Genomic DNA, 12433 nt, shown 5'->3' on the forward strand with positions numbered 1-12433 from the left:
GCCATCTAAAATGTAAATACAGACCAACCACAGACAAAGAAATTGAGAGGGTGAGTGCTCTCACCACAACACCTGGTGGGGAGTACAAACTGGAGTGAAAGCTCTTCTCTGCCTCATTGCATTGAATTCAGAGATGCTGGAGGTCTGAGTGTCTCTTTAAGTTTCTCTGTGCATGGGAATGTGGAGCAATTTTAGAGAATCATTCAGAAAAACAGCAAGATGTAGCAAAAAAATATTTATTTCATCACACTTGTACAGGTTTTTATATCTTTCTTTGCAAAAGAGACTAGATTAAAAATTGGTTCCTTTAAAAATCTATTCCACAGGGTTAGAATTACAGTGGAAAACTTTGTATGCAAATCTATGCCCCATACTAAACATAAATACAGAAAAGCAGAGCATAATAACCTTGTTAAATAACCAAGTTACAGCATTAAAATCACAACCTACATTTAAATTTCTAATACAGCAATTTATTTTCCTTTTGTAATTATATGTAATCCATAATAATGTCTGAAACTCCTGCAGTAACCATAAGCATAAATATTTTCAAAAGATGCACACATCACTACACACTAGATCAGGAGCTGACTTCCTAAGATAGTGCTGTGAGGTAAACCAGTCTTCAACAGAAAGAAACGTTTTTATGGCCTGTCAAGTCACTACTGAGCTGCAGAAAAATTATTTACCCGTTAAGACCTCTCACCACAAAAACTGGTAAAGTGTTTAAAATACATGATCATTACAAGTGCAGTTAAAAAATAGCAAGTAAAGTGCTTAATGCTTATTATTTATTGCCACTATGTCAGTGCAGTTTGGTTCATGACACTGTGGAAATCACTGGTTTTGGTAGAGGGAAGGAAAGAAGAGTGTCTATGTGCCAACCAACAGACCTATAAATTGACTTGCACTGCTAGATTTTGATTTAGGAAAAGAAGCACCTAAGATACATTTACCATGAGGACTGTTATCTGCGGGAACAAAAAAATAGATCCCACAAAAAAATCCAATCAATTCTGACTTTTAAATCTTACTGTCCTGGTCTCAATGAAACATCTTAGCCACTCTATGAGGGCTGACAGCAGAAGAGCTACCTCTCCATTTGGGGAAGAAACATTATTCCGCAGGAGTCTACAAGGAGCTTCAGAGACAAAACAGGATGACTTGCACCTGACTAATACTGGTAATGCTAAGTGGATTTTAGTGATGCTCCTCCTCTTAGGCAGTGAGAGAGTTCTAGTACACACATCCTCTCCCTGCAGCCAGCCAGCAGTGCTGCCTCCAGGATTCTTCCAGCCTCTGGTATGACCTTCTAATTATGAAAATGAAGGAGAGCTCATTAGAAAAGTGTGCATTGCTTTGAATAGAGACAGGCAGAAAGTGATGTTTTAACAATGTACTTTACTCAATCCATTCTTCCCCTTTCACTTTTCCCAAGTATCTTTGCTGGTTAAAAAAATGACTATAGGTCAGGTTCATATTTCCCATGATTTCTACCCTCAAGCTACCAGTTCTTTTCCTACCCTCAGCTGCTGATGTCAGCATTTGGTCTTGTCATGCTTTTAATGCCTTAACGGCTTTGGTCAGATTGCTGTAAAATCCAGCTATGCTAGCTGGAAAGAAGGAATCCACCACCGTCTGGGGAAGATAGCCACCAAGATCTGTCTGAAAGAAACTGAGGAGCTGAGTCTTATCCGGTTCCCTGCAACGACAATGGAAGTGATTTTATAGCTAGAGGTTTGGAAACATTTAGGACTTCACAATTACTCTTACATGCATTATCTGACAATGGATATTTCTAAGTTCTTTTTTTTTTTTTTAGGAAATAAGAAAACAACAGACATCATTTCTATGAATGTGGCTATCCCCACAAATCAAATTACAGTTAAGCTAGGCCCTCATTAGGTACACAATTCTGTTTATGAACTATGACAATGTAATAAACAACAGGATACTCATTTCCCCCAAATTAAGACCATACTTGTATGTTCTGCTGAATATGTGTTTAAGAGGTCAGCAAGAATCCTACCACAATGGTAGTTCCTATAACACTGAAGACCCATGTCCAAGAGAGACTAATTCATCACAGAGAATAGAACAAAGCAAGTACTCAGTCATAATGACTACAAGTCACAGGAAGATGGGAATGTGTTATTGTTGAGGTGCTACAGATCAGGTGTAGCAACATACACAAAGCTACACTGCACAATGGATAAGAAGGGCTTCAGAATACCTAGTGGTCAAATAGATCTCTACTTACCCTGGAAGCGGTATACAGAAACAGCCACAGGGATAATTCAGCCCTCTCACAAAATTTGGTTGAGGAGGACACTGTGGGTGTTCCACATTGGTGGCTACAAGAAAAAAGCAATTATGAAGAGATGTAATTTTCACAGGAGATGGGAAAGGGTCCTTTGTACTCAAAGCACTAGCTGAGAAGCAAACTCGCTGTAAGAGAATATATTTAAGAATGGCTGCATAACATTTTTTATGTTGGGCTGCACCATGCATGCAGTCAGGAAAAAAAAATATTAAAAAGGAACCACTCTGGCCAGAGAACTGAAAAAATTGAAGAAGTTTTAAATTCAGAAGCAACTGTTACTGAGCTCTAAGTATTAGGACGTTCTAAGGGAGTTTTATTGAACCTGTACTGTGTGAGTGCATTGCTTTTCTTGAGAGATCATTCAAGTTGCTTCCAAGTAATCCATGCCACGTAGGTACAGGTACCTTGACTGCTGAGAAGTTGCACTCCAGCATGTATATAAATTGCTGGCAAATCATTCCTAAACAGGATGGGAAAATGGGGCAGTTGAACACAGGGGCAATAAAAGTACTGCCTTGCAACAAGCAAACACTAGGACGAAAAGGAAAACAAACAAAGAAGCATCCTTTCATGAAGCAGTTCCCTAAAAAATCAGCACTATTTGGTTTCATGGGAGCCAAAGGCCAGCAGTATATTCTGAATGTTAACATGGCTTTATATATATATACTCTGCCAAAGAAAGAACAATGAATAGAGACCACTAATATTTTACCTTTTGATCACAATCAGATCAATAGCTAAAAAGCCGCATGTAACTTACTTTGTATTTTATATTTATTTCTGGTAGCTGCCAATTAACTCCCAACACAACATGAGCACAAGCATCTTACCAGCAGATAGCATTGTTCCATCCTCATATTGCTTCATTAGGACCACATCCACAAATTCTCTTGGTGAAATAATCCTCATGAAAGCCGAAGGGGTTGTGGTTCTGCATACAGAGACAGCCTAGAAATTACAAAGCCCTTATGTCAGTTGATGTTCTCACAAGAACAGAATAAAAATCCCTGTGCTTTCTGGTACTCTTTTAGTTACTCTTGAAAAACTTATCATGAGTTCTATGACACCATTTGCAAAAAATGCAAATCAGCACAGGCAAAAGGTACCAAGGTATGTTGACGAAGGACAGCTTAATGAAGAAAAACACAACGCTGCATTGTTCCCAGGTCACTTAAGGTCAGATACCACAGGGGGTAGAGAAAAGCAGATCTGGCACATTCTGGCACATGTATGCTCACGGGACTGTTAAAACGCTTCTCTTTTCCAGGAATTCCATGAAGGTATCTTCTTTGTAGCATATCATATAGTAAGGCAACTTGATACCCAGACTTGTTACCCTGAAGAAACCTTAACACTTCCATCCTCTTCTGTGGAGGCTGTATAGTGGATGGACACCCCAAAACAGAGGTTTCTACTACATTAGTAAATACTAGCAAGTCTAGCAATGTCTGTGAACCTCAAATGGCAAGCTGTACCGCTTCTAAAGTTGAGGATTATAACATTGATTGCCTGTAAAGTTCCAACAAGAAAAACTTTCACAGAACTTCCACAAACACCCCTGGGAGTGGTTGTGGTTGCACCCTGGATATCTCCAAGCACGAATATCCGCTTTTGATTTGAGGATCTAAATCCAACGTTTTTAAAATTCTGACACGCAAAGAAAAATAAAAAAGGAAATCAGATCGTACAGTCGTATGGTCACAGGAACAGCAGCTGCCACTGCTCACACATGGCCCTTTTCATCTGTAGTGCTCTAAGTGCAGTATCTGTGTTTTAAGGGGAGACACTGAGGGCAAAGCGCCGAGCCAGACAAAAACAGTGGCACAGAGCACTGGGTGCTGCCATGGTGCAAGACAGGGCCTGAATTAATGGTTGATGATGTGAACCTTCACTACATACTTAAGCCTATATGCTCTCTAGACCTCCTCTTTCCTCACAGATAGCTCATTCAAAATAATCACACTTACCTTGATTTGCAGCATTAACAACAATGTTTTGCTGGAATATTTATAGTTTAAAAAGATGTAAAGTTTACAACATTATTTAGCCAAGAACGTACAGTAGTTCCTTTCACAAAGATAATCCACTGATAATACATACGTGTACAATTGAGTACAATTTTGAGTAAAAAGAATAGATTCCTAATCCCAGTACTGCCACACTGATCCAGACAGAGGCTGCACAGCTTCTAGAGGCCCTTTTTACCTGCACGTGACGTAGGCTGTTTTGGAAGGCAGAGCCCAATTCCTCTGAAACCCCCGCTGACTAACCCCACCGCCACAGCCCTTAAGGAACTCACAGCACTGACGGCCTCCACAACCTCGAAGTCCTTCACGTTCTGGTCCCACTTGGTCCTCAGCCCGCCGGCCACCGGCTTTATGCACTCCCACACATCCTCCGGGCAGGCGGCCACGGTCCCCTCCGCCCTGTACCTGCGGCAGGGCGAAACGAAAGCAAACCCCGCAGCTCCACCCCGCATCCCCCCCAGCACGGCCCCGGTCGGTCCGAGAAACGCCCCGGCTGTACTCACACGTTGCCGCTGAACTCAGCCGAGGGTCTCCAGGACACCACAACCTCGCTCTGCGGGGATGGGTGAGAGCTGTGAGCCGGCACCAAACCGACCCCACAACCCCCGCGTCTCCCCCTGCACGTCCCTCCCAGGGCTCACCGTGCTCCGGCAGCCCCGCCAGCCGCTGGGGTCCTGCCGGTACTGCTCGATTTTGGCCGCCGCCGCCTCAGCGAGCCCCGCGTAGTCCATGGCCGGGCAGGGCGGAGCTGCCGCCTGTGAGGAGCCCGCGCCCTGTGGGCCGATGGCAGCGCCTCCCCCTCACCTGAGGGGCAGCGGCCTCACGCCGCCCGCCCCGGGTCGGCTCCCGAGACGGGCAGCGGAGAGGGGACGGCGCTTGGGTCGCCTCCGGCCTCCAAGGAGCGCCGGGAGCCAGGGTTTTGCTGCTTTCATCCGAGATGGATGGCGTACCGACAGCCCGGAGGAGCGGGGGGCAGGCCGGCTGCAGGCTTTCATCCCGGAAAGCGCCATCTTCAGCATCTAAAGGAGGCGCGGAATTGCAAGGCTGTGTGAAAAATGTCAGGAGTAATGACATACGTTTTTAAAAGGCCACGGAGAGACAGTTTTCCCCAAAGGCTTGCAGTGAAGTTTGTCAGCGTGAGCTGAGGAGTCTCCCCAGAAAATGAATAGAAGACCTAGGACTTCATCTGTGAGGCTGCATGGACTTCCAAGATCCAATAATTCAGTTGTCCATGTAGTACAGACTAAAGAAACTTACTAGGCTCGGTAATTGACCTGTCGCTGATTTCTTTGAGCTTCCCCATATTCGGGGTAGAAACGGCAAGATGTCAGGCTGCAGATCGTGGCCCTGCTTGGAAGGTGATTACCTGCTCAATTTATTCACCAGGAGCATCTTAAGCTGTGACTGTGTCAAGGAGACAAAGAGAGCCTCATCTGACATGTTTTGGTACAGGTTTAATTAAAATGCCCCAAGTACATAGCTTCTGATTTTCCAGTATTTTTAAACAGCATAACAAGTAATAAATTGCAATAATTTTCCAAGTTTTGCAATGTATCGGTTGTGATATGGAAGCGAGGTACAGTTAACAGTAAAACACAAAGCTATCTGTACTTTCCCACCTCAAATAGCTGCACACACTGTTCCAAAGACTCTTTTAGTTATTCTAATAGACCTCAAACAGCAAGTACAACAAATGCACATACACCTGTCCAAAACACAAAAAAGGCTGGGGCACTTTCTCAGACATTTGAGCATACCAGTTCATTAGGCTCAGACGTGTTTAGATCAATACTGTTCTTTGATTTCTTTTTGGTGATTTTTGACCCAGGTTTCAGGTACTTTTCTTTGCTGTGAATGACCTGGATATATTGGTCATTGCTGCTGTTCTGCGGATCACTGCTGGATTCAATGGAAACTGAATCAGATTCTGTGAGAGATTGCTCCAGCTTATGCTTTGACTTCGGTTTCATATGTGGCTCAGGATAGTGCTGGTCAGCTTCAACATTTTTCAGGTGCACTTTCTTGTAAGCGTATGGAGGTCTGTCGAGGTCCATCTCAAAACCATCATCCCAGGATTTGTAATGCACTTTGGCTAGATCCTTGCTCATAAGAACATGGCCATCAGCGTGCTCCCCAATGTAAAATCTTGGTGCCGGGCGAAGATCAGATAGTGAACGAGGGCGATGCGATCTGTTCATGTAGTGTCTCCTAAGTTCCTCTTCTTCCTCCTCCTCTTCACTGGGATGAGGGGAATACGCCCGGTGCGGTGTTCGAACCACATATCTTCTAATGTTGCGTGGATACAACTCAATAACATCTCCTGGTTCTTCCATTCGGAATTGCCTTTGGAGTCGGGAGGTAGAACGGGATGATTTTTTGCGGGACTCATTTTCATTAACAATAATGTATCTGGTAGCATGTGGTCTGCGTCCCACAAAAACAGGAGCCCCCGCCCCAAGAGTATCTGAATTTGCCTGCCGAATGCTTTTTCTAAAGAGAGGCTCAGAATGAACATCTTCCATATGCTTTTTGAAAGTCACTGGTGTGTAGGGCTTTGTTTTACAGAGCTCACTTGCACTCCCATGCACAACACTTGGGTACCTTTAGAAATAAAAAATGAATTAAATGTTGAGAGATATTCTTATGTCCCAATATAATCGAAACACATAAAAAATTAACTGCACAGATGTCAAACACTGGCTTGTAAGGACAGAGACCTCTGTTGCAGAATCTGTATTGTTCAAAAGTTTTAGGAATTGTTCGAGAAACACAGAAATTAGGAGATGCATTTGTACTTCCTGATGAAATGGCATCAGACTGTTGACCTTTCAAAGCATGTTCCAGATCTGTTTTCTTAATATTTTGAGAACTATTTAGGAACACTTTTAATCTCATTACTTGGAAGAAAAAAAAAATCCCCCCCAAAAAACAACAAAAACACAACACAAAAAAGCCCACACAGGTAGCTTAAAGCACTACTGTGCTGTCTGAACCAACATGTCCAAAAACAGTCATGCAACAACTAGACTTGCACAGGCATTCTGCACAGGATTACTTCACTGTTCCTGTGTCTGTCTTGTTCTTTTAGTGTCCCACATAAACTATTTTACTTATATGCCAGACAGAAAGCTTAATATTTACCTCTGCTTGAGGTGTGTGTAAACTCCATCAATTACATTATTTCAAAAGTTTTATAATCCTGTCTGGCAGGCTGAATTAAGAGAGAATTAAGGAGGTGATGTTACCAGCAGTCTGAATAGTACTCATGAATGAATCTGCTTTTACAAAATTCCTTAGCTGCTGTACTGCTTCAGACAGGTAGTCTGAATGCACAGCTATTTTGCAAATAAACACAGGAATGTCATGGAGTTGATGGAATAAATACCATTTCAAAACAAAAAGTCTTGCCTGTTAGTGGTATGATTGTTTCTTGATTTCTGTACACTTGATACCGAGGGAGCTGACGTTAAAGATGTTGAAGTTGTGGGATTTGCATTGACAGGTCTTGCAACATCAGTTGAGGGCACAGTTTGGGGCACAGACTGGGAAATGGTTTGTATTCTGGTGCCTTTGCTCACAGGAGATTCAAAGTTCAGGACACTGCCATTCTTCCGGGGCGTTGAGGACCGAACAGAAGATTCCTGGCTGATAAGATCACTTTCTTGGTCTGGTCTCTTGTCATTCCCACCCAGATTCTGGATTCTGGCTAGAAAACAGAAATTATTACACTATCTCTCCAGGCCTCTACATTTAGAAACAGTTGTGTAAATGCATTGGCTCAAATTCACCCACCAGTCGGGATCACATGATGACAGAACCTCACTGTGTTCAGCAAAGAGATACTGGTGCTATACCTGTAGACGGGGTGATTAAAAAGGGGTGGATAGGCACACTACAGTACGCAGCAGACATACTATTGCTGAACACAGAAAAACACTGGAAATTGCACTGTAGAAATCCAAATGGGCACAAAGCCATCGTCTCTTTTCAAGAGCCCTGTTTTAGTTCACAACGTGTAAGAAGATGGCCAGATTGAGCAAACTGGCCCCAGTGACTGTGCTGGTCAGAGCCAAAAGCTGCATTTGGTTTCCGTAGCAACGGAAATCAAACTAGCACACACACCTCATCACACCTCATTGCCCTTTATAGTCACTCCTCATCAGTATATTGCTCTACATCAGGTTTTTCACCACTTACATCTTCACGGTAGCGATATAAGCGGTCAGTAACATTAAGATCTAGCCATAAGGCTACTGAACCATGGATTGTCTTTTATTTATTTATTTATTTATTTAAAGCTTGGCACATATCTACTTATTACTTTCACTGGGAGGGATTAATTAGAAGGACTGCATCCTTTCTGTGGCTTCTTGTTGCTAAAATCTGAGAGGTGGAAGGCGTGTAGACTCAAATTCCCTCAAGGCACAGTGGGCAATAAAAACCTAAATCTCTTCATTGCAGATGAAATGTTTAATCCAGGGAGGTCAAAGAACAGGGGCCATTCCATTTTCTCTCTTCTGTCTATTACCCGATAAATTCTGAGCAAGGTCTGACATGATATGAATCAGGGTTGCCTACCAGGTTCTGCCCTGTATGTGACAAAAGCAAGAAAATACTCAGCCCAAGTAAAGCTGGGCTCAAAAGCCATCTACAAGGATGACTACTGGAAATAGTTTTTTAAACGTGGTTGAATGTCTCTCCCTATAATAAGAAATCAAAATATATTTGTATCCAAATGCTTTATTAATAGTGGAACTTCTAAAGCTCAACAACTTACCTACTGCCATCTGAACCACCTTTTTCTTATCTTCAGTTCTTTCCTAAAATGCATTCAGGAGAATGAGAAGCAGCGAGTTACTATGGACTAGAAACTAAATTTATTTTAGCGTAAAGATAAGAAATACAGGATGGGTTTTACATTGTGAAACAAGGAAAGTGATTTTTGTGGTGTAATTAGGCTAGCACTTTCCTGAAGACCCACCAAATTCTATATAAAAGTACTTTGAGCTGTACTTACTGTTTGGATCTTCATTCTTAGCTGATTGTTGGTGAATTTCAAGGATCTTGCAATACTTTGCAGGTAATAGATAAGCATGCTAGAAGTGAAAGAGGTGATTACGAATCACATCAACTATTCCTGACAATATTCTCTTTGAAGATTTATAAGTCATCAAAATGGTGTACAAGGTCAGTTGGTGCTTTTTAGCATTTCCTTTATATTGTGATAATGGATCACAGCCTTCTTTCAAGCAAATACACATGGAAGTGTAAGAAATGTGATACTGAAAACAGATTTAACAGCAGTACTAATTGTGCCCATGCCTTTTTTTTTTCTTTTTTCTTTTTCTCCAGCCCAAGGTTACTTGGAGAGGAACTACAGATGAGTTGCATGTGCTTTACAATGTCATTTTGTTGGCTGGTTGCAATAACACCTTGTTTACACTGACACAGCTGAGATCAGATCTGGCTTGGCAATGTATTAGTGGCTTTCAGATGATAGACTTGTTAGCACAAACATTTACATATGTGCTTAGCCATCAGTTTAAAACAATCTATAGATCTACTTCAGTTTGTAAATAAGTTTATTTATGAAGCTGTGACCTTAAAGGCAAAAGTTACAAACGATAAATAATGCTTTATGTCTTCTCAATTCATCTGAAAATCAAGCTGGGGATCTGCTATAAAAACTGTATCTTGGTACTACAGTGGGACAAACTCTGCACTTGTCTGTAGCTTATGGGAAAAAAATAGAAAGATGCAAGCAAAATACATGACACTTCACAGAAGCAAAGTGAATTTCAAACAGCTCAAAGCAAATATTAATTCCCAGCTGTGAACAATTATTTAGAGACTGGAGTAAGAAAGGGCTTCCACTGGAAGGTCTACAGGAAGCTGTATTACATTAACACTTAAGAGCAGACCTTCATAATTGATTTATCTTGTCGGGAATCAGCAGGACTGGGTAGCTTCTTTCAATGATGGCCTGAACCCTGTTCACAGTCATAAGATCAACTAATCACCATGAGGAAATGGAAAATTAACTTCTGCGTAGCTCTTGAGAGGGAAGAAATATCTTAAAACCTCCTAGAATCAACAGCACTGTAAGTTCACTGTAGTGAACTTGCTTTAACACTATTTCCCTGAACAAGAAATGTCCTTTTGAAAATGTGTTGACAGTTTTTTTAATATCCTCTCACTCCCATCTGATCTATAGATTGTATATTCAGTAAGAGAATTTTTTTTCCTTCAGATATGCTTAATGCTTAACAATAATGCAGTGCTTGTTCCTCAGTATCAACATTTGACTCTCAAGAGATCAAGTTAACAATCAAGTTAACTTTTCTATGAAAAAAAATGCTTACAATAGAAGTAGAAGTGCAGGGAGGACCACCACAGGACTGCTGATATAAGTAATCACTGTGTTGAACCATGCGGGAAAATCATTTTGAATTGTTTCAGAAACAATATCATATATTTTTTCTTGTCCACTACAGGAGGAAGAAAAAAGTAAAATTAAATTGTAAGAAATGCTTGGTACACCAAATTTTTAAGGAGTGTTGCACTGAATAAATAAGAGCTTTCATACAAGACTATTTTGGAATAGTGTAGTCCAAGGAGAGATATAAAAAAAGATACGCTTTTACAAGTAAGTTCATTATTTTTAAAATAAATTTACAGAAGTGCAATAGCACTGACCAGACTTGAAGGGTGCTTGGACTGAGACACAGGATGGCGATATGTGCTAGATTTCTTGCTGGAACATTACATCATCTAAACATGAAATATTGGATCCATGTATATAAAGCAACTCACTCAGGAGGTTGACATATTCAGCTAATTAATACTTAACTGGAAAAAACTGACGGCATTAAAGCATTGTCCTATCCATAAACTTCTATTTGTTGGTAATTTGGGTAATGTTAAAGCTGATTAATTTATTGAGAGAGGGTGAAATAAAACATTCTCAATTTTCATTAGTCCATTATAACTTACCTGAAGGGACCACAGTTCAAAGATGGTTTATACCGGGCAATAGCAAAAATTGTTGGTAGCATGCATAAAAACAACATGAACAGCAACATGGCCAAGTAGAAATTATTGGATCTGCAAGAAGGCATAACATGTTTCAGATTATACTAATCAGGGAGAAAAAAAAAGAGACAACATGAAAGATGTTAAGTCTGCATCTACCTAACAAGTTCAAGATCTATGTTTTTGAAAGATCAAAATCATTCTGTTCTGATTAAAAAGTCTGAACAGAGCCAGCTTAAACAGACCCTTAATGATCAAAATTCTATTTGCACTGCTTTCCAGATAGCACTGCTACAGCCAGTGAACCATTTATAGCACTCTTCTTTAAAAAACTCGCCTTAATTCCCAGACACGTTGTGCGGAGAACACAAAAAAAGAGGCAGAACTTAAATCATCTTCAAAACATGTTAGAAATAATTGACTTTTAAGATTTAAAGATGCCCTAAGTTATTTCCATTTTGAGTAAACAATTCTGATATTCATCTAGACAGAATAAAAATGTGGAATTCCGTTGTGTCATGCAACAGACAAAATCGGATTCTTAATAGTTTTCATAAAAAGAAATACCAAGAAATAGGACTTTGAACAATTTACACATGTAGCTTATTGCACTTGATCAGATTTGTATGGAAATAAATCATGTGTTAGGCCACATTTACCGGTCTAGGAATATTCCCTGACATATTTTTCAGTTTGATCTCTATTCACCCCCAAACTTTGGCAATAAAAAGACTTCTGATACTATTGGTTAATTTCCTCAGTGAAATGAGGCAACCTTCTGCCCTGGATACTGCCCATCAAAATCCATACCTTGCCTTTTTGCAGGGAACGTCCACCAGAGTTTTCAGTACAATCAGAAAACAACCTCGGGCAATTCAATGCCATTTGCCTCTCTTCTGTGTACATCTTTAACTACCCAGCTTTTCAAACTCTCCAGTTTCTCAGTAACTATGTTTTTCTTTCTTTTTTTTTTTTTTTTTCCTTCACAGACCTTTGTTATCTGTCAATTTTGATTGTCAATTTTCAGAACTAAAAGCTCCTTGCATTTAAT

The 12433-nt window shown here is 40.8% G+C and overlaps 2 protein-coding genes across 6 annotated transcripts in view; both read right to left on the reverse strand.

Annotated features, from left to right (window-relative positions):
- Positions 1–220: 220 nt before the first annotated feature.
- STARD5 (StAR related lipid transfer domain containing 5) lies at positions 221–5647 on the reverse strand. Its single transcript, XM_068696331.1, has 6 exons — positions 4992–5647; positions 4854–4903; positions 4623–4755; positions 3154–3271; positions 2261–2354; positions 221–1702 (listed from the first exon to the last, which is right to left on the reverse strand). Exons 1-6 carry the CDS (start codon positions 5079–5081, stop codon positions 1555–1557), a joined length of 633 nt encoding a protein of 210 aa, XP_068552432.1. The 5' UTR covers positions 5082–5647; the 3' UTR covers positions 221–1554.
- Positions 5648–5784: 137 nt separating this feature from the next.
- Positions 5785–12433, reverse strand: part of TMC3 (transmembrane channel like 3) — a 43180-nt gene continuing 36531 nt past the window's right edge. For all 5 annotated transcript variants that reach the window (XM_068696327.1, XM_068696325.1, XM_068696324.1 and 2 more), the window contains 6 exons: positions 11344–11454; positions 10713–10838; positions 9368–9446; positions 9128–9170; positions 7759–8056; positions 5785–6951 (listed from right to left, as the gene is read on the reverse strand). In XM_068696327.1, coding sequence (XP_068552428.1) covers positions 6090–6951; positions 7759–8056; positions 9128–9170; positions 9368–9446; positions 10713–10838; positions 11344–11454 — 1519 coding nt within the window. In that variant the 3' untranslated portion in view covers positions 5785–6089. The remainder of the gene's footprint in view (positions 6952–7758; positions 8057–9127; positions 9171–9367; positions 9447–10712; positions 10839–11343; positions 11455–12433) is intronic.

This window comes from Anas acuta, chromosome 12 (assembly GCF_963932015.1).
Source record: "Anas acuta chromosome 12, bAnaAcu1.1, whole genome shotgun sequence".
Taxonomy (NCBI): domain Eukaryota; kingdom Metazoa; phylum Chordata; class Aves; order Anseriformes; family Anatidae; genus Anas; species Anas acuta.

Excerpts from the sequence above, each read along its gene's own strand:
- STARD5 (XM_068696331.1), bottom strand. The coding sequence starts at position 5,081 with ATGGACTACGCGGGGCTCGCTGAGGCGGCGGCGGCCAAAATCGAGCAG. Across the intron at positions 4,904-4,991 it reads GGCGGGGCTGCCGGAGCACG|AGCGAGGTTGTGGTGTCCTG; the intron begins GTGAGCCCTGGG and ends CCATCCCCGCAG. Across the intron at positions 3,272-4,622 it reads TTGTGGAGGCCGTCAGTGCT|GCTGTCTCTGTATGCAGAAC; the intron begins GTGAGTTCCTTA and ends TGTAATTTCTAG.